This window comes from Coregonus clupeaformis, chromosome 40 (assembly GCF_020615455.1).
Source record: "Coregonus clupeaformis isolate EN_2021a chromosome 40, ASM2061545v1, whole genome shotgun sequence".
Lineage (NCBI taxonomy): Eukaryota > Metazoa > Chordata > Actinopteri > Salmoniformes > Salmonidae > Coregonus > Coregonus clupeaformis.
This window is the reverse complement of record NC_059231.1, coordinates 5,291,217-5,316,284: the sequence shown is the minus strand read 5'-3', so window position 1 is coordinate 5,316,284 and position 25,068 is coordinate 5,291,217. Positions and strand designations below refer to the sequence as shown.

The window sequence follows — 25,068 nt, the reverse complement described above, 5'->3', positions numbered from 1 at the left end:
CATCCTCACCAACCATCGGAACCTGGAGTACATACGGACAGCAAGGACGCTGAATCTGTGCCAAGCAAGGTGGGCCCTTTTCTTCACAAGGTTCGACTTCACGCTGACCTATCGCCCAGGTTAAAAAAATACCAAGGCTGATGCCCTGTCTCATCTCTACAATTCGGGAGAGGGTCCTGTTCAGAATGCACCTATAATCACATCCTCCCGAGTAGTAGCTCCTGTGGTCTGGGACGTAGATGTGGACATCCGCCACCGCAGTGAGACCCCCGTGTACCACCCTGGGGATCGTGTCTGGCTTTCTACCAGGAACCTCCCACTCCGCCTGGCCTGCAAGAAGCTGAGCCCCCGGTTTGTGGAGCCGTTCAAGGTTCTCCGGAGGGTCAATGAGGTGATGAATAGGTTATAGCTTCCCAGTGACTACCGTATCTCACCTTCTTTTCATGTCTCCCTTCTCAGGCTGGTGGTTCCTGGTCCCCTAGCTGATGCTGTCCCCCACGAGACCCCTCCACCCCCCCTGGACATCCCAGCCTATGCCGTCAAATCTCTACTGGACTCCCGACGTCATGGGGGTCAGCTCCAGTATCTGGTGGACTGGGAGGGGTATGGCCCAGAGGAGCGGTGTTGGGTTCCGGTGGAGGACAATCTGGATCCTAACATCATCCGTGATTTACACCTTCGCCACCCGGACCGGCCCGCTCCTCGTCCTTGGGGCATTCCCTTTGGTCGGCGACATCCTGCGGCTGGAGCCGCACGTTGGGGGGGGCGGGTACTGTGATGTCTACTCCCGCTCCTCCCCTCCGGTGTTCAACGTCGCCGGTATACTAACCACCGGTCCTGGGATCCATCATTACGCACACCTGGGTTCATCATTACGCCCACCTGCACGTCATCATCAGACACACCTGGACTCCATTACCTCACTTATTACCTCCCCTATATCTGGCACTCCCTTAGGGTCTTTCCCCAGTCAGTATTGTTTATGTGTTTCATGTCTATACACTCGTGTTTGCTATATTGTTCGATGTTCGGTTTACTATTAAACTCACCACCTGCACTTGCTTTCCGACTCCCAGCTTAGCCTCCCGAGTGGCGCATTGTTCTAAGGCACTGCATCGCAGTGCTAGCTGTGCCACTAGAGATCCTGGTTCGAATCCAGGCTCTGTCGTAGCTGGCCGCGACCGGGAGACCCATGGGGCGGCGCACAATTGGCCCAGGGTAGGGGAGGGAATGGCCGGCAGGGATGTTGGTAGAGCATGGCGTTTGCAACACCAGGGTTGTGGGTTCGATTCCCACGGGGGGCCGGTATGAAAAAAATATATAATGTATGCACTCACTAACTGTAAGTCGCTCTGGATAAGAGCTTCTGCTAAATGACGTAAATGTTATACGTTACACACTAATAATTAGATATTAAACTGATTATGGCAGTAGGCCGAGTATTTATGACCGAACTCAGAATCAAATAGGTTTCGCCAAAATAACATGGTCACTGTGGTATAATGTTTAGTTTGATTGGCCATTTTCTGCATTTATCAGAGTGCCATCAGGTAGCCTGATTTCAGATGTGTCCATGTAAACAGGATTGTTAGGGAAATCGTTCTTCTTGCAAAGCATGTAAACGTTTCAAACAAACTATTATAATAATCTGACTATCCACAATAATTGTATTATTGTGTGCATGTAACCGTACTTATTATCTTCTAAAAATATGCACACGTGCACAGAACATGCAGGCATGTACAGGTCTATACTCCACACTAGTGTAAGGTGAAGGGACTCCAGAATCGGTGTGTCGGGTACCAGTGGAAAAGCAAAGCAACCGATAAACAACCTAACACCACAGCTTGATGTAACACGCCGATCATAAAGTTCCTGAGGTATTAGACAACTTGTACGGTATGTTCTGAAACTGATGTCAGCTCTCACAGACAGTTCCTGGACGGCCTCGCTGGATTTACAGCCTCATAGTAGACTATAGTACAGAATGTCCTGAACCCACATAAACATATTGTTTTATTTCAAGTTATGACAGTTCATGTCTACCGGTTTTATGCCGTCGGCAGAGCTGGTTTTCAGAAACGCCTGTTTGTTCAGGCAGTTAATATGGCCATGAATTTCAGACCATTATGGTTCATCTATATATATCTTAATGTGGCCAATTTGGCTATGGTTACTGTCTTCCAAAACATAACACCTCTGCTGGTATTTGAAGACTATTTTGCTGACCACTTAAAATTCATGACAACTCCATGGTCACATGGCAGCCTGGTCCCATACAGCCATGCTGTACATGACAGCGGGCGAACACAGAAAACAGTTCAAACAAAGGCTTGAAGCACCAACAGACTGGACCAACCAGGCTGAGGCTGTAGTCAAGGGGATCTGATGACCATGACCTCCAATACCTGTTAGAAACAAACAGCACACAGGTGATTCACATTCCTTTCACACAATGACGTCCCTGTTGTTTTAGCTTCCAGTCAATATGGCAGCAGTGAGTGGCAGGTCGCCCATACCAGCAGGAAGACAGAGCACCAGAGGCTCTATATGTCCTATTCAATTATTTTTTTTAATGTTCTGCCTCATTATGGTCCTCTGTAGCTCAGCTGGTAGAGCACGGCGCTTGTAACGCCAAGGTAGTGGGTTCGATCCCCGGGACCACCCATACACAAAAAAAAATGTATGCACGCATGACTGTAAGTCGCTTTGGATAAAAAGCGTCTGCTAAATGGCTTATTATATTATATTATTATTTCAGCCAAGCCTGGTGTCCTGTAATATCTGCTGGTGGTATAAGGAGACACTGTGTTGTCTGCAGATGGCTGCAGGGAGATTCTATTATTCTGCAGTGTTGCTGTTGATTCCAACAGAGACAAGAAGAATTCCCTACAGAGAGATGCTGAAATATAATCAATAACAGACCCTTTGGTTTATGACATCAATCCTATATGAAACAGGCCAGCGTGGAGAGGAGGCTACTTCAGTCAGGAATTTTTGGTTTGAAGACCATTGTCAATTTAGTGTACAGAGATTTTGTATAATGTTTTCCCTGCCTCTTCTTCCTGCAGTCTCATCCATAAGACAGCAGCAGTTTTGCTCCTACAGTCCCTCTCTGAAGTTTGACTGTGGCTTAAGATACTGTAATCCCTGTGTGCGTGTGTGGGTATGTGCGTGTGTGTAATCCTTGTGTGTGTGTGTGGGTATGTGCGTGAGTGTAATCCTTGTGTGTGTGTGGGTATGTGCGTGTGTGTAATCCTTGTGTGTGCGTGTGTGTAATCCCTGTGTGTGTGTGGGTATGTGCGTGTGTGTAATCCTTGTGTGTGTGTGTGGGTATGTGCGTGTGTGTAATCATTGTGTGTGTGTGGGTATGTGCGTGTGTGTAATCCTTGTGTGTGTGTGGGTTTGTGCATGTGTGTAATCCTTGTGTGTGCGTGTGTGTAATCCCTGTGTGTGTGTGGGTATGTGTGTGTGTGTCAGTGGGAGGAGATCTAAGCCACTCTGCTGGTGCAGTCTGATTAAACTCCCAGCCAGAGGAAGAGGAGCCTGCAGACCAATTTAGCCCCGCAGGGGAGGATCCTGGGAGATTTCACCAAAGCAGGGCAGTAGGGAAGAGGAAATCAAATCAAAATCTACTTTTATTTGTCACGTGCACTGAATACAACAGGTGTATACTTTACTGTTTAATGCTTACCCACTGGGCACACACTGGTTGAGTCAACGTTTCCACGTTTCCATATAATTTCAATGAAATTACAGTGCAAAAAAGGGTCAATGCAATAGTCCGGGTAGCCATTCGATTAACTGTTCAGCAGTGTTATGGCTTGGGGGTAAAAGCTGTTCAGGTGCATTTTCGTTCCAGACTTGGCGCTCCGGTACTGCTTTCTGAGCGGTAGCAGAGTGAACAGTCTATGGCTTGGGTGGCTAGGTCTTTAACAATTTTCCGGGCCTTCCTCTGACAGCACCTGGTATAGAAGTCCTGGATGGCAGGCAGCTCGACCCCAGTGATGTACTGGGCAATCCGCACCACCCTCTGTAGCGCCTTGCGATCGAAGGCGGTGCAGTTGCCATACCAACCGGTGATGCAACCAGTCAAGATGCTCTCAATGGTGCAGCTGTAGAACTTTTTGAGGATCTGAGGTGCCATGTAAAATCACTGAGGAACTTGAAGCTCTCGACCCGCTCCAATACAGCCACATCGATTTGGATGCGGGCGTGCTCAGCCCTCCATTTCCTGTAGTCCACGATCAGCTCCTTTGTCTTGCTGACGTTGAGGGAGAGAGAGGTTGTTGTCCTGGCACCACACTGCCATGTCTCTGACCTCCTACCTGTAGGCTGTCTCATCGTCGTTGGTGATCAGGCCTACCACCGTCCCGTCGTCAGCAAACTTGATGATGGCTTTGGAGTCATGCGTGGCCCCACAGTCGTGGGTGAACAGGGAGTACAGGAGGGGACTAAGCAGAGAAGAGGTCCAGAGAGGTACAGTGAAGTGGAAATGTGTGATGGGTAATATTGCTGTATCCATGCCAAATACCTCTCAGATGAGATTAGCTTTTCTCACATTACTGCTTTAATCAGAGGATATTATGGTTGCTGTCAAGCGCCCGAGGCGGATGTTGCCGGGGAAAGCTGCTATAGTTACCAATTACTGAGAAGTTGCTGTGAAATGATGTACCTCCTGCTCTGATTGACAGATTTACTGTATATGGCAACAGGAATTTGACTGAGATGAGCTTGACTGCAAAAGGCAAGAAGGAAAGTTTCTTATTTAAATTCACTGTGATCTTTCACACCCTCAAACTCTTCCATGCAGGTTATGAAATATAAATCTGGCACCAGACATATTTGCACTATATTATGTAAACATAATCTTGTTACGTAATGTTTTTCCATGTCATTTTTTTGTTTGTTTAGCATTTGAGAATTCAGGCTTATGTAAATATCCTATCCCCACAGCAGTCTTTGTAATGTCTTGAGAAATCTGGGCGTGTCTGTGGGGGATTATTTTCTCTTCAGCCCAAACAGAATATTTCCCCATTCACTCAGCCAAGCCTATTCAGAGGAAAGCTCTCTTTTGTCAGAATCCATTCACACATCTCCCCTGATGGAATTTGAGCAGAACTCTAGGTCCGACCCACTGTTCCTCCATTTTGTTGACATGGGTAAAAGCTTTATGAGATGTGGGATTGCTGTGTGAAACTTCTGCTGACCAAGTCTAAGTGCATGGCATGTGGCCTGTGAAGCCAGATGCGTTTATAAGGTTGTTATCACACGACACAGCTTGTGAAGGATGGATCCCTAACTGACAAAATTGCAAACCCAGAGTGTGACCAATGTATCTTCATTTAGGGCTCTATTCAATCCGTATCGTGGAAATTCAGTGTTATTGAAATTCAAAGGTAATGTTCACGCATTAGCGGAGACTGCGTTCATGGTAAACGCTGCAGATATCATCTCAATAGGAAATTACCTTTACATTTCTAGCGTGCTATCTTGTACGCTTCAACGATACAGATTGAATAGAGCCCCTAGTCATTGTAACACATTATCAATATATTTGTAGTGGGATGAATTTGTATATCAATTTGTGCATGTCATTAAATGACGGAGTATAAATATATTCATTTTTCTTTTAATATGGCTAATAAGCATTTTATCAGTAGGCCAGAATGGTGGTCTAGTGTTTTAATGAATCTTGCAATGGGGTGTGAAATTGCAAACTGGCAGTTTAGGCTCAACAATTAACATATTTTATCACCAAAAACCTCTGGATGGCAATTTAGTTTCCATATCATTACCTTTCAAAGTAGGCCTACCATTTATAATAAGAAAAAATATGTAAGATTAATGAGCACTAATTTGAAGTTGAACTTTCTGTTAACAGCTATTGTTTTGTAGTTTAATATCTCTCCACTGCTGAGAAACTACACTGAACAGTTACATACTGTAGGCACCAAGTCAAGCAACCAGACGTTCTTCAGTTTATGGTATTGCACAAGTTAAAAGAGTTGGAATTCTGATAAATTAATCAATGGAACTAATTTGGATAAGCTTTTAAAATGAGGCTATTTCACAATATTACTACAAGTATCACTGCAGTAGAGGAAAACCTAACAGGGTGGTGGAATAAAACTTGCAATTTAGATCGGTATGAGACAATCTCTTTCTATTACCCTGAATCTAACTGCAATGAATACAAAAGAAAGGGTAAACGTATTCTGTTATCACCATAATCTCCATAGCATTAGCTCAATGGCATGGATTTGTATGCTCACAAAAGCCAAATGGGCCTTTGTATTTCAATGAAGCTGAACCAGTATATGCCATTAGGTTTGCTGTAGCATAAAAATTGCCATCTCTTCCATATTATGCAGCACAGATTTCCCTAAGTCACCTTTCATACCACATTGAATGGGGCACTATTAGGTAATTGATTAGACAACGCACCACAACACCGGACCAATCCTGCCAAAACGCAGAGATTCTGTGGTGATGGAACCACTGATGCATGTTACACACTGAGCAATCATTTACCCAATACAATTCAATGACACAGATCACTGGTCCCATCTATGGTACTCGTGTCCTGGTTATTGTAAACTGCTGTTCCTACAAACAACAGCAATATATTGTGTAAATATAGCAACGCTAAGGATATCCCCATCACGATCTCTTAATATGTCACATTTCTGTAGTCACCTGCTTTCAGGAGTAGGGTGTCATATCCTAATGTATCATTGAGGCATCTATATCGTATTGTTGGACAAAATTGGCCCATGTTTTGACATGTTTCAGCACATTAGGTCGCATTTGACATGATCAAGGTAACTGTTTCCCATTCATGTAGGTCTTGCCTGTGTGTTTTCACTGATTCCTCATTGAGAACAGCAATAACATTGTCAGTAACTACCTTAAAAATAAAGTCCACAAACTAAGTGTTTGTTTTGGCATGGTAAGGGTTTTCTCAAGCAAAACTACACAACTTAAACAAATACCCAAATGTCAATACAAAGCAGAACAAACGGAAGGAACCCAACTCTTAATTATTTTAAAAGATTCAGAAGGGCTGGGGCTGGTAGGACAGACAGCAGGCAGCTGTGCTGAGGGATAGTTAAGGTTCACCCAGAGTGCGTCGTCATGTGACCAGAACTCCTGCAGCGTGCCAACAGAGGAGAGGCGAGCGTGAAAGACTTCAGCCAAGTCACAGCTCCGATAACGAGGACAGCATGACAGGCAGAAAGAGCAGGATGCCACTCACAGTAAATGTCTCTCTTCACTAACTAAAGGACAAATCTTATCTACAGCAGTTACTCTTTTCACAGGAAAACCCATGATCCAGAGACTTTGAAACGTCCATATATGTCCACAGGAACTGAATGAGCTTCCAGGGCCCTAAATATAAAACAAATTTAGACCAGTGAACCAGAGAGACCGCTAGTTCTCATAAAACTAAATAGGCAAATTCAGTATGAAAGTATGTACTTCCCATAGGTCAATAAACGCTGCATTGAGGCATTAATGATGGGCTTATAAGTGTATAAGTATATATTCAAATATTTACCACATTTACATGACTACAGTACATTTAAACATGGGAAATTGACAGTTCTGAAAATAACTATTTTGACGCTGTTTTAGAATAATACATCGTAATGAACAGATTCAGAAAAGGGCAAAAGGTTAAGAAAAACAAAATGTAAAGGGTGACATTTCACGTGTGACATGCAGCAATCTGTTCAGACAACACAGATGTCAAAAAGGGTAACAGTATATCTTGGTTGTCATCATAGCCTCTCAGCACATTACACAATCTAACTGCTCTCATATCCTTCACTGACTCTCCTCACAACAATTTTGGTTCCTTACGTAGAAGAACACAGGATGATTGAAACAGCAGACCCAAAACACTGGTACCTTTAACACTTCAGAAAAGGAAGCTTTTCAATAGTCAGGATTCTTCAACCCTGCCGGTGTTCTAAACCATGGGATTCCAGTTCAAGCTGAGAATAAAAGTAGAGCTCTTTAGTGACGATTGTCTGGATCCTCCCAGATGTGGCCATTGGGTGAGATCAGTTTCCTCTCATCAGTACATACTATCTTGTCAACAGACAGTCCTGTTTGATACATTCTCAGTAAACCCCAGGAGAATATATGCAGTTTATGATATGTTCATTCACTCCTTGTTTTTATGCTTCCCCTAGCTTGAAAAAAGGCAGGGTATAACATACAACCACAGTATGGCTGCTTTCACTATCACAACACCATCCCTCACTCAGTTGGCACGCTTTGTGGAGACCAACAGTTCCTCTAATAGTGCATAAAGCTCTTCATGGTTGTCCAAAATTCAAATGCTCATTAGCATGTTCACAGTGTCCTCCAGTCTCTCTAATGGCATCATCCCAGTCACATAATAGCACAGGTCTTAGCTTTGGTCTTCTGGAAGTCTGACACCACTGTGGGCAGGTCAGGTCTGCTGTGTGAAATCCTCTTGGTGCTCCTGGAGGACTTGTTGCGTTTGACGTTCTTGTTGCCCTTGTTGACGCAGGCCAGCGTGGCCACGTGGAAGAGGTCTCTGACGCTGTTCTCAGACTGCAGGGATGAACACTCGATGTAGGGAGCACTGATCTGCTTGGCCATGTTAGAGCCCTGAGACAGAGAGAGAATAACACTGAGAGATCAGTCAGGAACTCTGCCTATTACCAATTGTTCCCAGCGCTTTTAATACTGGATCATGTTTAAGTCCATCATCTTGAATGACATTTAGAAAGACATGACACCCACCTGATCATAGGACACTGGGGTATGGCCAGAGTGAGATTTGGTAAAAAGGTCTGTGCGTAGGTCTGACTTGCACCCCACCAGCAGCATCTTGGTGTTGGGACAGAATTCCTGAATCTCTCCTTTCCACTATAGGAACAAAAGAAAAAGGGAAAGATCAGCATTAGTCAGAGACCGGGGCCCTATGGAGTGGGGTCCGAGAGTGAAAAAGCTTGGTTCGATTATTTTCTCTCCAGGGGAAAAATCTCTAACTGGACCACCCTCCTCTCAGCTGGCACAATACTGAGCCAAGTCAAAGGGCACTGAGACCCACAATAGCCGTGTCTGGGATCTGGGAGACCATGTGTGAACAAGGCCGGTTGGACTACTACTGAGCCTCACGTTAGTTTTTTTTCACATTCCTCCCCGTCACCTCTCTCATTGGTACAACCCTAGTTCTAGTCCCCTTTCATTGGTACAGCCCTAGTTCTAGTCCCCTTTCATTGGTACAGCCCTAGTGGACCTCTAGCATTGGTACAACCCTAGTGGACCCCTAGCATTGGTACAACCCTAGTGGACCCCTAGCATTGGTACAGGCCTAGTTCTAGTCCCCTCATTGGTACAGGCCTAGTTCTAGTCCCCTCATTGTTACAGGCCTAGTTCTAGTCCCCTCATTGGTACAGCCCTAGTTCTAGTCCCCACTCATTGGTACAGTCCTAGTTCTAGTCCCCCCTCATTGGTACAGTCCTAGTTCTAGTCCCCTCTCATTGGTACAGTCCTAGTTCTAGTCCCCTCTCATTGGTACAGTCCTAGTTCTAGTCCCCCCTCATTGGTACAGCCCTTGTTCTAGTCCCCTCTCATTGGTACAGCCCTAGTTCTAGTCTCCGTTTATTGGTACAGCCCTAGTTCTAGTCCCCTCTCATTGGTACAGCCCTAGTTCTAGTCCCCTCTCATTGGTACAGCCCTAGTTCTAGTCCCCCCTCATTGGTACAGTTCTAGTCCCCCCTCATTGGTACAGTCCTAGTTCTAGTCCCCCTTCATTGGTACAGTCCTAGTTCTAGTCCCCCCTCATTGGTACAGCCCTAGTTCTAGTCCCCTCGCATTGGTACAGCCCTAGTTCTAGTCCCCCTCATTGGTACAGTCCTAGTTCAAGTCCCCCCTCATTGGTACAGCCCTAGTTCTAGTCCCCTCTCATTGGTACAGTCCTAGTTCTAGTCCCCTCTCATTGGTACAGTCCTAGTTCTAGTCCCCCCTCATTGGTACAGCCCTAGTTCTAGTCCCCCCTCATTGGTACAGTCCTAGTTCTAGTCCCTTCTCATTGGTACAGTCCTAGTTCTAGTCCCCTCTCATTGGTACAGTCCTAGTTCTAGTCCCCTCTCATTGGTACAGTCCTAGTTCTAGTCTCAGTTTATTGGTACAGCCCTAGTTCTAGTCCCCTCTCATTGGTACAGCCCTAGTTCTAGTCCCCCCTCATTGGTACAGCCCTAGTTCTAGTCCCCTCTCATTGGTACAGTCCTAGTTCTAGTCTCCGTTTATTGGTACAGCCCTAGTTCTAGTCCCATCTCATTGGTACAGTCCTTGTTCTAGTCCCCTCTCATTGGTACAGTCCTAGTTCTAGTCCCCTCTCATTGGTACAGTCCTAGTTCTAGTCTCCGTTTATTGGTAAAGCCCTAGTTCTAGTCCCCTCTCATTGGTACAGCCCTAGTTCTAGTCCCCTCTCATTGGTACAGCCCTAGTTCTAGTCCCCCCTCATTGGTACAGCCCTAGTTCTAGTCCCCTCTCATTGGTACAGTCCTAGTTCTAGTCCCCTCTCATTGGTACAGCCCTAGTTCTAGTCCCCTCTCATTGGTACAGCCCTAGTTCTAGTCCCCTCTCATTGGTACAGTCCTAGTTCTAGTCCCCCCTCATTGGTACAGTCCTAGTTCAAGTCCCCCCTCATTGGTACAGTCCTAGTTCTAGTCTCCGTTTATTGGTACAGCCCTAGTTCTAGTCCCCTCTCATTGGTACAGCCCTAGTTCTAGTCCCCCCTCATTGGTACAGTCCTAGTTCTAGTCCCCTCTCATTGGTACAGCCCTAGTTCTAGTCCCCCCTCATTGGTACAGTCCTAGTTCTAGTCCCCTCTCATTGGTACAGCCCTAGTTCTAGTCCCCCCTCATTGGTACAGCCCTAGTTCTAGTCCCCCCTCATTGGTACAGTCCTAGTTCTAGTCCCCCCTCATTGGTACAGTCCTAGTTCTAGTCCCCTCTCATTGGTACAGCCCTAGTTCTAGTCCCCCCTCATTGGTACAGTCCTAGTTCTAGTCCCCTCTCATGGTCCTCTGTAGCTCAGCTGGTAGAGCACGGCACTTGTAACGCCAAGGTAGTGGGTTCGATCCCCGGGACCACCCATACACAAAAATGTATGCACGCATGACTGTAAGTCGCTTTGGATAAAAGCGTCTGCTAAATGGCATATTATATTATTATTATTATTGGTACAGCCCTAGTTCTAGTCCCCTCTCATTGGTACAGCCCTAGTTCTAGTCCCCCCTCATTGGTACAGTCCTAGTTCTAGTCCCCCCTCATTGGTACAGTCCTAGTTCTAGTCCCCTCTCATTGGTACAGCCCTAGTTCTAGTCCCCCCTCATTGGTACAGTCCTAGTTCTAGTCCCCTCTCATTGGTACAGCCCTAGTTCTAGTCCCCCCTCATTGGTACAGTTCTAGTTCTAGTCCCCCCTCATTGGTACAGTCCTAGTTCTAGTCCCCTCTCATTGGTACAGTCCTAGATCTAGTCCCCTCTCATTGGTACAGCCCTAGTTCTAGTCCCCTCTCATTGGTACAGCCCTAGTTCTAGTCCCCTCTCATTGGTACAGCCCTAGTTCTAGTCTCTGTTCATTGGTACAGCCCTAGTTCTAGTCCCCCCTCATTGGTACAGCCTTAGTTTTCAGCAGAATTAGGTTTTTCAGAGGACACTTGACCCAGAAACACAAATAGAGGCCTTTCTAGAGAGGGTCAAGGGGACTGTTCACCAGTTCAAGAGGAGCAAAGGCAGCTTATCTTCCAGGACAAGAGTCCGCTATATCACCCCAAAACACTCACCTTCTTCAGTACACTGTCCAGGGTCTCTGGTCTGCTGATGTCAAAGCAGATAAGGACCACATCAGAATCAGGGTAGGAGAGAGGCCGCACGTTGTCATAGTATGCAGAGCCTGCAAATCAAACATGTCACCATGTTGTTAGTCAAGTAAAAGCGGGTCTGTGGTAACTGGGTCACGGTACTCAAATTCCTGCAACTTACTGTTAACCAACATTTCCCTTTCCATATATGCGTTGATTCAAACAATGACAATGTTATTTGCAGAGATGGATCGAACTGCTGTGGTTTCCATTCCAAACAGGAGTAGAAACAAAGTTAGAGAATCCAACTACTACAAAATTCTCTGAGGTATTTTACCAGTGAAATACACACTTGTGATGTACACAGTACACACTAAACAATCTGTAACATAACATCATGTCCTGAAGGTTTTCCTGGGACAATTGTGTGTAGTGTGGAATGCAGAGAAGCTTTAGGGCTGTTGAAGCTCTGTGGTGGACTGGGTCAGGTTGCATCCCAGGTAAAGAAACCAAACCAACACTAATGTCCGGAAGCTCCCTTCTCCCAATTGTCCCTCTGTGAAAAATGGTGGGGATTTTCTAGTTCCCCAAGGTAGGGTGGCCTTTGAGTTATAACATGAGGGGGCTCCTCTCCTCACACAGGTTATATATTGCCTTTATTCCAAACTGTCTGGGGGGAAACCACGATATCTCACACATACTTCAAAAAGTCTCCACTGTAGGAAAAAGCTTCTCATTCTCAGAAAGGAGATTTGTGTCATTTTCTAAGGGCTCCATGCCAAATGGCTTTTTCCTTTAGAATACAAAGCCATGTAGAATAACCTAGGTTCCTGAATTGTGCCATTGAATTCTAGTCCTGTGTAGCACAGTTGGTAGAGCATGGCGTTTGCAACGCCAGAGTTGTGGGTTCGTTTACCACGGGGGACCAGTATGAAAAAAAAATGTATGCACTCACTAACTGTAAGTCGCTCTGGATAAGAGCGTCTGCTAAATGACGTAAATGTAAAGAATGCGGGGGTAAAGTATTCTATTTCACATCAGTCATAGCAACCACTCAAAACCTGATCCACTACTTCTGAGGCTGGCTTTACAACGCCTGGCCCCACCCAAACCAGAAATGTTTTGACTCACAAATGGAATCCAGATGGTCCCACTCTGGACCAAAACAAGGACCAAAACACCAATGATACCATCACCATCTGTCTTTTTCAATTTCCACTCTAATTTACCTAAACACAATTAAACCCAGTTTGAATTCTTAGGAGTAAACTTCTGTACCACTGGGCCCATTTGGATATTTGAACACGGTAGAGTGCCTATAAAGCATATGCTGTGGTCTGACATGGATGCCCCTCCCTGCACGTTTCTTCACGAACAAATTCACACCAGCAGACGTAAACAATGCGGAAATATTTTCAAGTCTGGTGAGTCAGATTTCTTATGTTAAACAAACAGCCGTGAGGCCCCTATTTTCATAGCCCAGCCTTAAGGTATCATAAACGGCTCGACCAGAACACGTGAGGGATTTGGAATGTTTAAAACTCTGGTATGAAGGATTTTCCATGGAAACATTAAAATAGTGTTGTAGGATTGAGTTGATAAAAATGGGGGACAGACTGTAAGAAATTGCCATTTTAGAGCTTGAAGTACAGTAAACGAAGGGCCTTTGTATGAGAAGCCTTCGTATCTGTCACTGTGAGACGTGATGAAAAGTGTACATGATAAAACAATGACATCAAACTAATCTGAGGCATCTTTCCTCATTCAAGGTACGGCTCATCAATCAGAGAGGTGGGTTAGGGGCAACAGAAATACAGGACACCAATCCAAGTCAAAGCACATAACTAATATTTCTCATGGGGGTGGATATAACCACTTCCCTGACCAATGACATGGTCAGACCACTGACATTCCACTGGGGGAATTCCTCTACTAAACATATTGATCCATATACATAGACTAGAACACTGGAGTCGCATGCATTTCTAATGACCTTTCAGCTAACTGTGTCACAGAGCTATTCTCAGGTGCTATTCTTCATGCTTGTTGCTCCAGAAAGCTCCAACAAAATGAGTAAGGTTCTATGTGATGAGAAGGGAGCTAGACAAGACCATCTGGGTAACCCTATATTTCAGTGAACCCACGAACTGATGTAAATCAAATCAAATCAGTCACATGCGCCGAATACAACAGGTGCAGACATTACAGTGAAATGCTTACTTACAGCCCTTAACCAACAGTGCATTTATTTTTAACAAAAAAAGTAAAAATAAAACAACAACAAAAAAGTGTTGAGAAAAAAAAGAGCAGAAGTAAAATAAAATAACAGTAGGGAGGCTATATATACAGGGGGGTACCGTTGCAGAGTCAATGTGCGGGGGCACCGGCTAGTTGAGGTAGTTGAGGTAATATGTACATGTGGGTAGAGTTAAAGTGACTATGCATAAATAATTAACAGAGTAGCAGCAGCGTAAAAAGGATGGGGTGGGGGGGGCAGTGCAAATAGTCTGGGTAGCCATGATTAGCTGTTCAGGAGTCTTATGGCTTGGGGGTAGAAGCTGTTGAGAAGTCTTTTGGACCTAGACTTGGCACTCCGGTACCGCTTGCCGTGCGGTAGCAGAGAGAACAGTCTATGACTAGGGTGGCTGGAGTCTTTGACAATTTTGAGGGCCTTCCTCTGACACCGCCTGGTATAGAGGTCCTGGATGGCAGGAATCTTGGCCCCAGTGATGTACTGGGCCGTACGCACTACCCTCTGTAGTGCCTTGCGGTCGGAGGCCAAGCAGTTGCCATACCAGGCGGTGATGCAACCAGTCAGGATGCTCTCGATGGTGCAGCTGTATAATTTTTTGAGGATCTGAGGACCCATGCCAAATCTTTTCAGTCTCCTGAGGGGGAATAGGCTTTGTCGTGCCCTCTTCATGACTGTCTTGGTGTGTTTGGACCATGATAGTTCGTTGGTGATGTGGACACCAAGGAACTTGAAGCGCTCAACCTGTTCCACTACAGCCCGTCGATGAGAATGGGGGCGTGCTCAGTCCTCTTTTTTTTCCTGTAGTCCACAATCATCTCCTTTGTCTTGGTCACGTTGAGGGAGAGGTTGTTGTCCTGGCACCACACGGCCAGGTCTCTGACCTCCTCCCTATAGGCTGTCTCATCGTTGTCGGTGATCAGGCCTACCACTGTTGTGTCGTCGGCAAACTTAATGATGGTGTTGGAGTCGTGCCTGGCCATGCAGTCATGGGTGAACAGAGAGTACAGGAGGGGACTGAGCACGCACCCCTGAGGGGGCCCCCGTATTGAGGATCAGTGTGGCAGATGTGTTGTTACCTACCCTTACCACCTGGGGCGGCCCGTCAGGAAGTCCAGGATCCAGTTACAGAGGGAGGTGTTTAGTCCCAGGATCCTTAGCTTAGTGATGAGCTTAGAGGGCACTATGGTGTTGAATGCTGAGCTGTAGTCAATGAATAGCATTCTCACGTAGGTGTTCCTCTTGTCCAGGTGGGAAAGGGCAGTGTGGAGTGCAATAGAGATTGCATCATCTGTGGATCTGTTGGGGCGGTATGCAAATTGGAGTGGGTCTAGGGTTTCTGGGATAATGCTGTTGATGTGAGCCATGACCAGCCTTTCAAAGCACTTCATGGCTACAGACGTCAGTGCTATGGGTCGGTAGTCATTTAGGCAGGTTATCTTAGAGTCCTTGGGCACGGGGACTATGGTGGTCTGCTTGAAACATGTTGGTATTACAGACTCAGTCAGGGACATGTTGAAAATGTCAGTGAAGACACTTGCCAGTTGGTCAGCACATGCTCGGAGTACACGTCCTGGTAATCCATCTGGCCCTGCGGCCTTGTGAATGTTGACCTGCTTAAAAGTCTTACTCACATCGGCTACGGAGAGCGTGATCACATAGTCATCCTGAACAGCTGGTGCTCTCATGCATGCTTCAGTGTTGCTTGCCTCGAAGCGAGCATAGAAGTGGTTTAGCTCGTCTGGTAGGCTTGTGTCACTGGGCAGCTCGCGGCTGTGCTTCCCTTTGTAGTCTGTAATAGTTTTCAAGCCCTGCCACATCTGACGAGCGTCAGAGCCAGTGTAGTACGATTCAATCTTAGTCCTGTATTGACTCTTTGCCTGTTTGATGGTTCGGAGGGCATAGCGGGATTTCTTATAAGCGTCCGGGTTAGAGTCCCGTTCCTTGAAAGCGGCAGCTCTACCCTTTAGCTCAGTGCAGATGTTTCCTGTAATCCATGGCTTCTGGTTGGGGTATGTACGTACGGTCACTGTGGGGACGACATCATCGATGCACTTATTGATGAAGCCAGTGACTGATGTGGTGTACTCCTCAATGCTGTCTGAAGAATCCCGGAACATGTTCCAGTCTGTGCTAGCAAAACAGTCCTGTAGCTTAGCATCTGCGTCATCTGACCACTTTTTTATTAACCGAGTCACTGGTGCTTCCTGCTTTAGTTTTTGCTTATAAGCAGGAATCAGGAGGATAGAGTTATGGTCAGATTTGCCAAATGGAGGGCGAGGGAGAGCTTTGTATGTGTCACGGTTTCGGCCGAGGCGGCTCCTCCTCCTTGTTCGGGCAGGTTTCGCCGGTCGTCGTCTCCGGAGTTCTAGCTGCCACCGCTCGATGTTTCGTGTTTGTTTGGTTTTGTCTGTTAGTCACACCTGTTTTGTGTTAGGTCTCGTTTAGCACCCTATTTAGTTTCCTTGTTGTTAGGTTTGTGTTGTGTGTGATTGTTCGTGTCGTGGTTGCGCTACCTGTTACGGTACGCTATTTTTCCGTAGTTCCTCCTTGTGTTTAGGAGAGATTTACGCGCCTTTGTGTGCGCTTGCATTACGCCTGTGTGCGTCTTTTTGCCTCCGGGCTGTTGTGGATTATTTTGTGCTAAGTAAAGTCTTGTTGGACTTACCCTCTGCTGCCTGCGCCTGATTCCACACCACACCTATACACAGCAACGTGACAGAATCACACACCTACTAGATGGAATCAGCAGGAGCACCCGTCGACCCCATGGAGGAGCGTCTCCTTGGACACGAGCACCGGATCAACCGTATCGGGCACGCCTTGGAGGGCGTCATGGACACCCTTCGTCGATGGGAGACCAGCGGGGTTCCCATAGCCCCACCTATCGCACCATCACCTTCACCACCGGACAACCAGCCCGTCCATCGACCGGAACCCAGTGGGATTCGGCTCTCGCTCCCGAGGGCGTACGACGGCACCGCTGCCGGGTGTCAGGGGTTCCTCCTACAAGTGGAGCTCTACATTGCCACCATACACCCGGCGCCCTCGGGATACGAGAGCGTTTCCGCCCTCATCTCCTGTCTCACCGGCAAGGCGTTGGAGTGGGCCAACGCTGAGTGGAGGGGAATAGACGCCGCCACCGTCACCTATGCGGAGTTCTCCCGTCGCTTCCGTGCGGTCTTCGACCATCCACCAGAGGGGAGAGCGGCGGGGGAACGTCTATTCCACCTCCGACAGGGGATGAGGAGCGTGCAGGCGTTCGCACTGGAGTTCCGGACTCTAGCGGCTGATGCGGGGTGGAATGAGAGGGCCCTCATAGACCACTTCCGATGTAGCCTTCGGGAGGACGTCCGCAGGGAGTTAGCCTGCAGGGACAGTACACTAACATTTGACCAGCTGGTGGACATGGCCATCCGACTGGACAACCTGCTGGCGACCCGCGGACGTCCCAGGTGGGGGTCCCCCATTCCACCCTCCAGCGCCTCCGAGCAGTGTCCGATGGAGCTTGGAGGTGCTGGCGCTAGAGGGAGAGGAGGTAGGAGCCCGAGGGGGGCAGTCTCCTGCACCAAGTGTGGGCGCGGAGGGCACACCGCGGCTAGGTGCTGGGGAGGGTCCCCCTGGTGAGGGAGAGAGCCGGTCGTACAGTGGGGGAGTCCACCCAGGTGAGTAGGCGCCCTACTTACCCAGAGCTTTCTGTCGTGCACATTACCTTACCTGTTTGTTTCCCACAGGTTGCACCTCGGTCCCAGCATAAGGCGCTAGTCGATTCAGGCGCAGCTGGGAATTTTGTAGACCGGAGATTCTGTATTAAGTTAGGGATTCCCCTCCTTCCAGTCGACAAACCCTTTCCTGTACATGCCCTAGATAGTCGTCCGTTAGGATCTGGGTTGATTGGGGAGGTCACAGCGCCACTTAGGATGAGGATGCAGGGGGGTCATGAGGAGACGATTCAACTCTATCTTATCGACTCTCCTGCGTATCCGGTGGTACTGGGGCTTCCCTGGTTGATGACCCATGATCCTACTATTTCGTGGCGAGAGAAAGCTCTTAAAGGGTGGTCTGCTCAGTGTGAGGGGTTATGTCTGGGTGTTTCCGTGGGGGGCGACCTCGGTGGAGAGTCCGAACCAGATGCCAGCACTGCACATTCCTCCTGAGTATGAGGATTTGGCGCTCGTGTTCAGTAAGACCAGAGCGGCACAGTTGCCACCTCATAGACAAGGGGATTGTGCGATAGACCTCCAGACAGGAGCAGCGCTTCCGCGGAGCCATGTGTATCCTTTGTCACAGGAGGAGAAAAAGGCAATGGAGACTTACATTGCCGAGTCTCTGAGACAGGGATACATACGGGCCTCCACTTCTCCCGCGTCCTCGAGCTTCTTTTTTGTGAAGAAAAAGGATGGAGGTTTGCGTCCGTGTATTGATTACCGCGGTCTCAATCAGGGGACGGTGAAGTACAGCTATCCACTTCCTCTGATTGGGACCATGACGGAGTCCTTACACGGGGCAAGGTTCTTCACAAAATTGGATCTCAGGAGCGCATATAACTTGGTGCGCATTAGGGAGGGCGATGAGTGGAAGACAGCATTTAGTACTACATCCGGCCATTACGAGTATCTCGTCATGCCATATGGGTTAATGAATGCTCCATCAGTCTTCCAATCGTTTGTAGACGAACTTTTCCGGGACATGCAGGCGCAGGGAGTAGTGGTGTACATAGATGATATTCTTGTGTACAGTGCTACTCGGGCCGAGCATGTAGCCCTGGTGCGCAGGGTATTGAGGAGACTGTTGGAGCATGACCTGTATGTCAAAGCTGAGAAATGTCTGTTCTTCCAGGAGTCAGTTTCCTTTTTGGGTTACCAGTTGTCTGCGTCGGGGGTGAGAATGGAGGTGGACCGAGTGTCCGCCGTGCGTAATTGGCAAACCCCAACTACGGTTAAAGAGGTGCAGCGGTTCTTGGGTTTTGCGAATTACTACCGGAGGTTTATCCGGGGTTTTGGACAGGTGGCAGCTCCCATAACGTCTCTGCTGAAGGGGGGTCCGGTGCGCTTGCAGTGGTCAGCTGAGGCGGACAGGGCCTTTGGGAGACTGAAGGACCTGTTTACCTCGGCCCCGGTGTTGGCGCACCCGGATCCCACTTTACCCTTCCAAGTTGAGGTGGACGCGTCTGAGGCCGGTATCGGGGCAGTTCTTTCTCAACGATCCGGTACACCACCTAAGCTCCGCCCCTGTGCTTTTTATTCTAAGAAGCTCAGTCCGGCGGAGCGGAATTATGACGTGGGGACAGGGAGCTGTTAGCCGTAGTACAGGCCCTAAAGGTGTGGAGGCATTGGCTTGAGGGGGCTCAGCACCCTTTCCTCATTCTGACCGACCATCGTAACCTGGAGTACATTCGGGCAGCTAGGAGACTGAATCCTCGCCAGGCTCGATGGACTATGTTTCTCGCCCGGTTTGTGTTCAAGATCACTTACATCCCTGGGCCCCAGAACGGGAAGGCAGATGCTCTGTCCCGTCGGTATGACACGGAGGAGAGGTGCGTGGAGTCCATTCCCATACTACCGGAGTCTTGTCTGGTGGCACCGGTGGTGTGGGAGGTCGATGCGGAGATCGAGCGGGCGTTACGCACCGAGCCTAGTCCTCCCCAGTGTCCGGTGGGTCGGGTGTACGTCCCGCTCGAGGTCCGGGATCGGCTGATTTATTGGGCTCACACGTCCCCCTCCTCTGGACATCCGGGTATTGGCCGGACGGTGCACTGCCTTAGTACGAAGTACTGGTGGCCAACGTTAGCCAGGGATGTGAGGGTTTATGTCTCCTCCTGCTCAGTATGTGCCCAGTGTAAGGCGCCCAGACACTTGCCCAGGGGTAAATTACAGCCCCTGCCCGTTCCACAACGACCCTGGTCTCACCTCTCGGTGGATTTTGTTACCGATCTTCCCTCCTCCCAGGGGAATACCACCATCCTGGTCGTTGTGGATCGGTTCTCGAAGGCCTGTCGTCTCCTTCCCCTGCCGGGTCTTCCTACGGCCCTACAGACCGCTGAGGCTCTATTTACTCACGTCTTCCGGCATTACGGGGTGCCCGAGGATATAGTGTCCGATCGAGAACCCCAGTTTACCTCCAGAGTCTGGAGAGCATTTATGGAACGTTTGGGGGTCTCGGTGAGCCTTACCTCGGGTTACCACCCGGAGAGTAATGGGCAGGTTGAACGAGTCAACCAGGATGTGGGTAGGTTTCTGAGGTCATATTGTCAGGGCCGGCCGGAGGAGTGGGCGAGATATGTGCCCTGGGCCGAGATGGCACAGAACTCTCTCCGCCACTCCTCCACCCAACTAACCCCTTTTCAGTGTGTATTAGGGTACCAGCCGGTTCTGGCACCATGGCATGAGAGCCAGATCGAGGCCCCCGCTGTGGATGAGTGGGTGCGGCGCTCGGAGGAGACGTGGGACGCTGCACACGTCCATCTGCAGCGTGCCATACGTCGACAGAAGACGAGCGCCGACCTACACCGCAGTGAGGGGCCAGTGTACGCACCTGGAGATCGAGTCTGGCTCTCAACCAGAAACCTGCCCCTCCGCCTGCCCTGCCGGAAGCTGGGTCGGCGGTTTGTGGGGCCTTTTAAAGTCCTGAGGAGATTGAACGAGGTGAGTTACAGGTTAGAACTACCTATTGATTACAAGAATATGAACCCCTCGTTCCATGTGTCTCTCCTCAGGCCGGTGGTAGCTGGTCCACTCCAGGACTTTGAGATTGAGGAGACTCCTCCGCCCCGTTGGACATCGAGGGGGCTCCGGCGTACACGGTTCGGACCATCCTGGATTCGAGACGCCGGATGGGGGGTCTCCAATATCTCGTGGAGTGGGAGGGGTACGGTCCGGAGGAGCGGTGCTGGGTGCCAAGGAGGGACATTCTGGATTCGTCCCTGATGACCGAATTCCATCGTGGTCATCCTGCGCACCCTGCTCCGCGTCCCCCTGGTCGTCCCCGAGGCCGGAGGCGGCGCGCGGCTGGAGCCGCGCGTCAAGGGGGGTACTGTCACGGTTTTCGGCCGAGGCGGCTCCTCCTCCTTGTTCGGGCAGGTTTCGCCGGTCGTCGTCTCCGGAGTTCTAGCTGCCACCGCTCGATGTTTCGTGTTTGTTTGGTTTTGTCTGTTAGTCACACCTGTTTTGTGTTAGGTCTCGTTTAGCACCCTATTTAGTTTCCTTGTTGTTAGGTTTGTGTTGTGTGTGATTGTTCGTGTCGTGGTTGCGCTACCTGTTACGGTACGCTATTTTTCAGTAGTTCCTCCTTGTGTTTAGGAGAGATTTACGCGCCTTTGTGTGCGCTTGCATTACGCCTGTGTGCGTCTTTTTGCCTCCGGGCTGTTGTGGATTATTTTGTGCTAAGTAAAGTCTTGTTGGACTTACCCTCTGCTGCCTGCGCCTGATTCCACACCACACCTATACACAGCAACGTGACAGTATGCGTCTCTGTGTGTGGAGTAAAGGTGGTCTAGAGTTTTTTTTCCTCTGGTTGCACATTTAACATGCTGGTAGAAATTAGGTAGAAATTAGGTAGATTAGGATCTTAACTTGAGCTAGTTTTCTACAGCAGAAAAAAATTATCCCTCAGCAACAGGAAACGTGAATTATTATGTGGATTATAATCAATGGACATTTTTGTAGGGGTTGATACATTTTTCGTAAGGGAAAATCAAGTCTGAAATGTCAAAGTGGAAATTACAATCTTCAGAAGCCTTTTTACTATACGTTTAAAATGTTCTGCATTGCAGGAAGTTTTCCTGCAACAGGGTGATCAAATGAAGATCCGGCATCTGTACTGATATCACTAGGCGAGGTAAACTACTGTACATGGCATGTGCAGTATAACGAGGCCACCATGATATGGGATGATGTTCAATTAATCATTAGAATAGACGTCTATTCTTTTAAGAAAACTAGCACACGAGTCTAAGTGGACTATATGTGCATTATAAAGTAGAGAGATAGGGTGGCAAAGTGTTGGAGGATCTATACCCATATACGTACTTGCAGTACTCTAATTTCCACATGAGACTCGTTTGTGATAACAATAAAAAACACTATCATATTTCTCAAAACATGCCACACTATCCACAAGGTTATCAAAACAATTACACCAAATCGATGTTATCACACCATCATGTTGTGACGAGAGGGAGGGGATTGCTGGTCCAGTGGAACTCCTTAGATGTGTGTCAGCCCTGGTGTGTGTGGTGAGGACTGGTGTGTGTGGTGAGGACTGGTGTGTGTGGTGAGGACTGGTGTGTGTGGTGAGGACTGGTGTGTGTGGTGAGGACTGGTGTTTGTGGTGAGGACTGGTGTTTGTGGTGAGGACTAGTGTGTGTGGTGAGGACTAGTGTGTGTGGTGAGGACTGGTGTGTGTGGTGAGGACTGGTGTGTGTGGTGAGGACTGGTGTGTGTGGTGAGGACTGGTGTGTGTGGTGAGGACTGGTGTGTGTGTGTAATGCAATATTCCCCAGTGTGTCAGTCAGTCCTGGTGTGGTGAGCCCTGGTTTGTCACTACTGGTGTGTCAGTCCTGGTGTGTCAGCTCTTCCTGAAGCTGTGGTATAATCACTGAGTCATGTCCTGGACAGACCCAAGGGACGCCACAATCAGCTGAAGGTCACAGAGCAGAGGAGAGGCAGCCCAACACACTCCCTCACCCCTCTCTACAAACCCCTCTCCACCCAGCCCAGAGCACTCCTTCACCCCCCTACTCCCCCTCTCCACCCAAAGCAGTACACAGACCCAGGGAGGCAGAACAGCCCAATCACCCAACCAGTCCAGGCTGGAGGACTCCGAGGCTGTAGTTTAGGAAGTAATTACCTCTAGACCTGGGGCTGGGTTAGGGTTAGATCCTCCAGACCTGGGGCTGGGTTAAGGTTAGATCCCCCAGACCTGGGGCTGGTTCAAGGTTAGATCCTCCAGACCTGGGGCTGGGTTAAGGTTAGATCCTCCAGACCTGGGGCTGGTTCAAGGTTAGATCCTCCAGACCTGAGGCTGGGTTAGATCCTCCAGACCTGGGGCTGGGTTAAGGTTAGATCTTCCAGACCTGGGTTAAGGTTAGATCCTCCAGACCTGAGGCTGGGTTAGATCCTCCAGACCTGGGGCTGGGTTAAGGTTAGATCCTCCAGACCTGAGGCTGGGTTAGATCCTCCAGACCTGGGGCTGGGTTAAGGTTAGATCTTCCAGACCTGGGTTAAGGTTAGATCCTCCAGACCTGAGGCTGGGTTAGATCCTCCAGACCTGGGGCTGGGTTAAGGTTAGATCCTCCAGACCTGAGGCTGGGTTAGATCGTGCAGACCTGGGGCTGTGTTATGGTTAGATCCCCCGGGGACCTCTATATGGGATTCCCGTTGAGTGTGTAAGGCTGTGAGGGGGAGCGGCTTTATAAAACAAATAATGCAAGAGGACTGGCCGGGCCAAGCTCTCAGAGTGAATGTGTGTATGTTGGCCAGGGGAAAATAAGTGTCTCTAATTTCGTTACCGCCCTTTAGCTTTTCTCTCCTCATAGACAGTTGAAAGAATGTCTCATTACTCAAGTATAAATCTACTCCTACAGACTGAGGCATACAAAACAATGCAAGGTTTGCCTTTACCTCAGAGTGCAGAGGACAAAAATGAATGTCAGTAAGTAGCCTAATAGATGGTGATTTCACAAGACTGATGTACAATTCTATACAGAGGCAACACCAGTGTTTGAGTTCCCACATTATCATGTGTTCAAGGGTGTGAGGGTCGTTTCAGATGTAGGCTAATGCTGGTGGTGTACAAAAGGTTTCCATAACCGTTATCCGACTCCTATCTACACCTTTCCCACATTCCAGAGAGGCAGCGTCAGACCTTTCCTCTCAAATGGGCTGGCTGTTACTGTAAAGCACATAATGTAGCCAATACTGCATATCAGGATTTCAAGCTTGTCTTCTAGATGTTTCATGCCTGCGTCACTGTCATGCCTGCGGTAGCTAAAAATATATACCAGGCATGAAACATCTATAGAGTTTTCTACAACAGAAGACAAGCATGAAATCCTGATATGCAGTAGACGGCTAATAATGCGCAAAGGGTCCTCACCTGAAGTATCCCACAGACGGAGTTCAACTCTCTGTGTATCGATTTCAAAACTGGCCGTGTAGTTCTCAAACACCGTGGGAATGTAGCCCTACAGATGAAAAACAATTGTGATATCCATTCATCAACATCGACGCTGTTTAGACGTAGAAAGAAAAGTTGCAAGCTGATCGATAACACGCAATAATCATGACAAAAAAATAGACAAATGTCACATAAACTCACCTCAGGAAAGGCATCTTTTGCAAACACATTTAGTAGAGCGGTTTTCCCACATTCACTATCCCCAACGACCACTATTTTACATTTTACGCTTGGATTTAAATCCATTTTGTAACGGTTTGTGATATTGTCCTGTCTTTCCATAAAATATAAAGTGTCCTAAAGAAGAATAAAGTCGGGATCAACAGAACATCCGAAGGTTCTAGATACCCAAGGATGATGATGAGCGGACTGCATCAGTCAGCTGCACAGAATCATCTATCCTGAATGAGAACGTCGCGACCGGAAAGTAACTTAAAAATTTAAAAATAGAAAACCTTTAAATAATTAAAATGATCCCTTAGGAGAGTGAAATACTGTGACATCCAAGTAGCGTCCCATATAGCCAGTCCTGTATCCGAGAGCTCCAGACCCTTTATAAGACTCAACGGTCCTCAGCCTGGAGTTTGAAGGAGTTTGAGGATTCACTCCTATTTCAAGTCAGAGAGGGCGTTGCGCAAGTAGGTCGAGCCCACATTAATCAGACCAGTCTGTCATTTGAGGAGCTACAATACATATTTGGTTGACAGTGAATTACACAATTTCCGAGAAATAATATTTAAGGTCCTATTGTAATTCTAATGTTATTGCCATAAAATATTATTTTACAGT

General features: G+C 48.1%; 1 protein-coding gene across 1 annotated transcript; it reads right to left on the bottom strand.

Annotated features, from left to right (window-relative positions):
* Positions 1 to 7,519: 7,519 nt before the first annotated feature.
* On the bottom strand, positions 7,520 to 24,849 carry LOC121555089 (rho-related GTP-binding protein RhoE). Its single transcript, XM_041868893.2, has 5 exons — positions 24,421 to 24,849; positions 24,199 to 24,286; positions 11,835 to 11,944; positions 8,782 to 8,907; positions 7,520 to 8,646 (listed from the first exon to the last, which is right to left on the bottom strand). The coding sequence occupies exons 1-5, from the start codon at positions 24,559 to 24,561 to the stop codon at positions 8,404 to 8,406; spliced, it is 708 nt and encodes a 235-aa protein (XP_041724827.1). The 5' UTR covers positions 24,562 to 24,849; the 3' UTR covers positions 7,520 to 8,403.
* Positions 24,850 to 25,068: the final 219 nt, after the last annotated feature.

Excerpts from the sequence above, each read along its gene's own strand:
- LOC121555089 (XM_041868893.2), bottom strand. The coding sequence starts at position 24,561 with ATGGAAAGACAGGACAATATCACAAACCGTTACAAAATGGATTTAAAT. Across the intron at positions 24,287-24,420 it reads CAAAAGATGCCTTTCCTGAG|GGCTACATTCCCACGGTGTT; the intron begins GTGAGTTTATGT and ends TTTCATCTGTAG. Across the intron at positions 8,647-8,781 it reads CCCCAGTGTCCTATGATCAG|GGCTCTAACATGGCCAAGCA; the intron begins GTGGGTGTCATG and ends TCTCTGTCTCAG.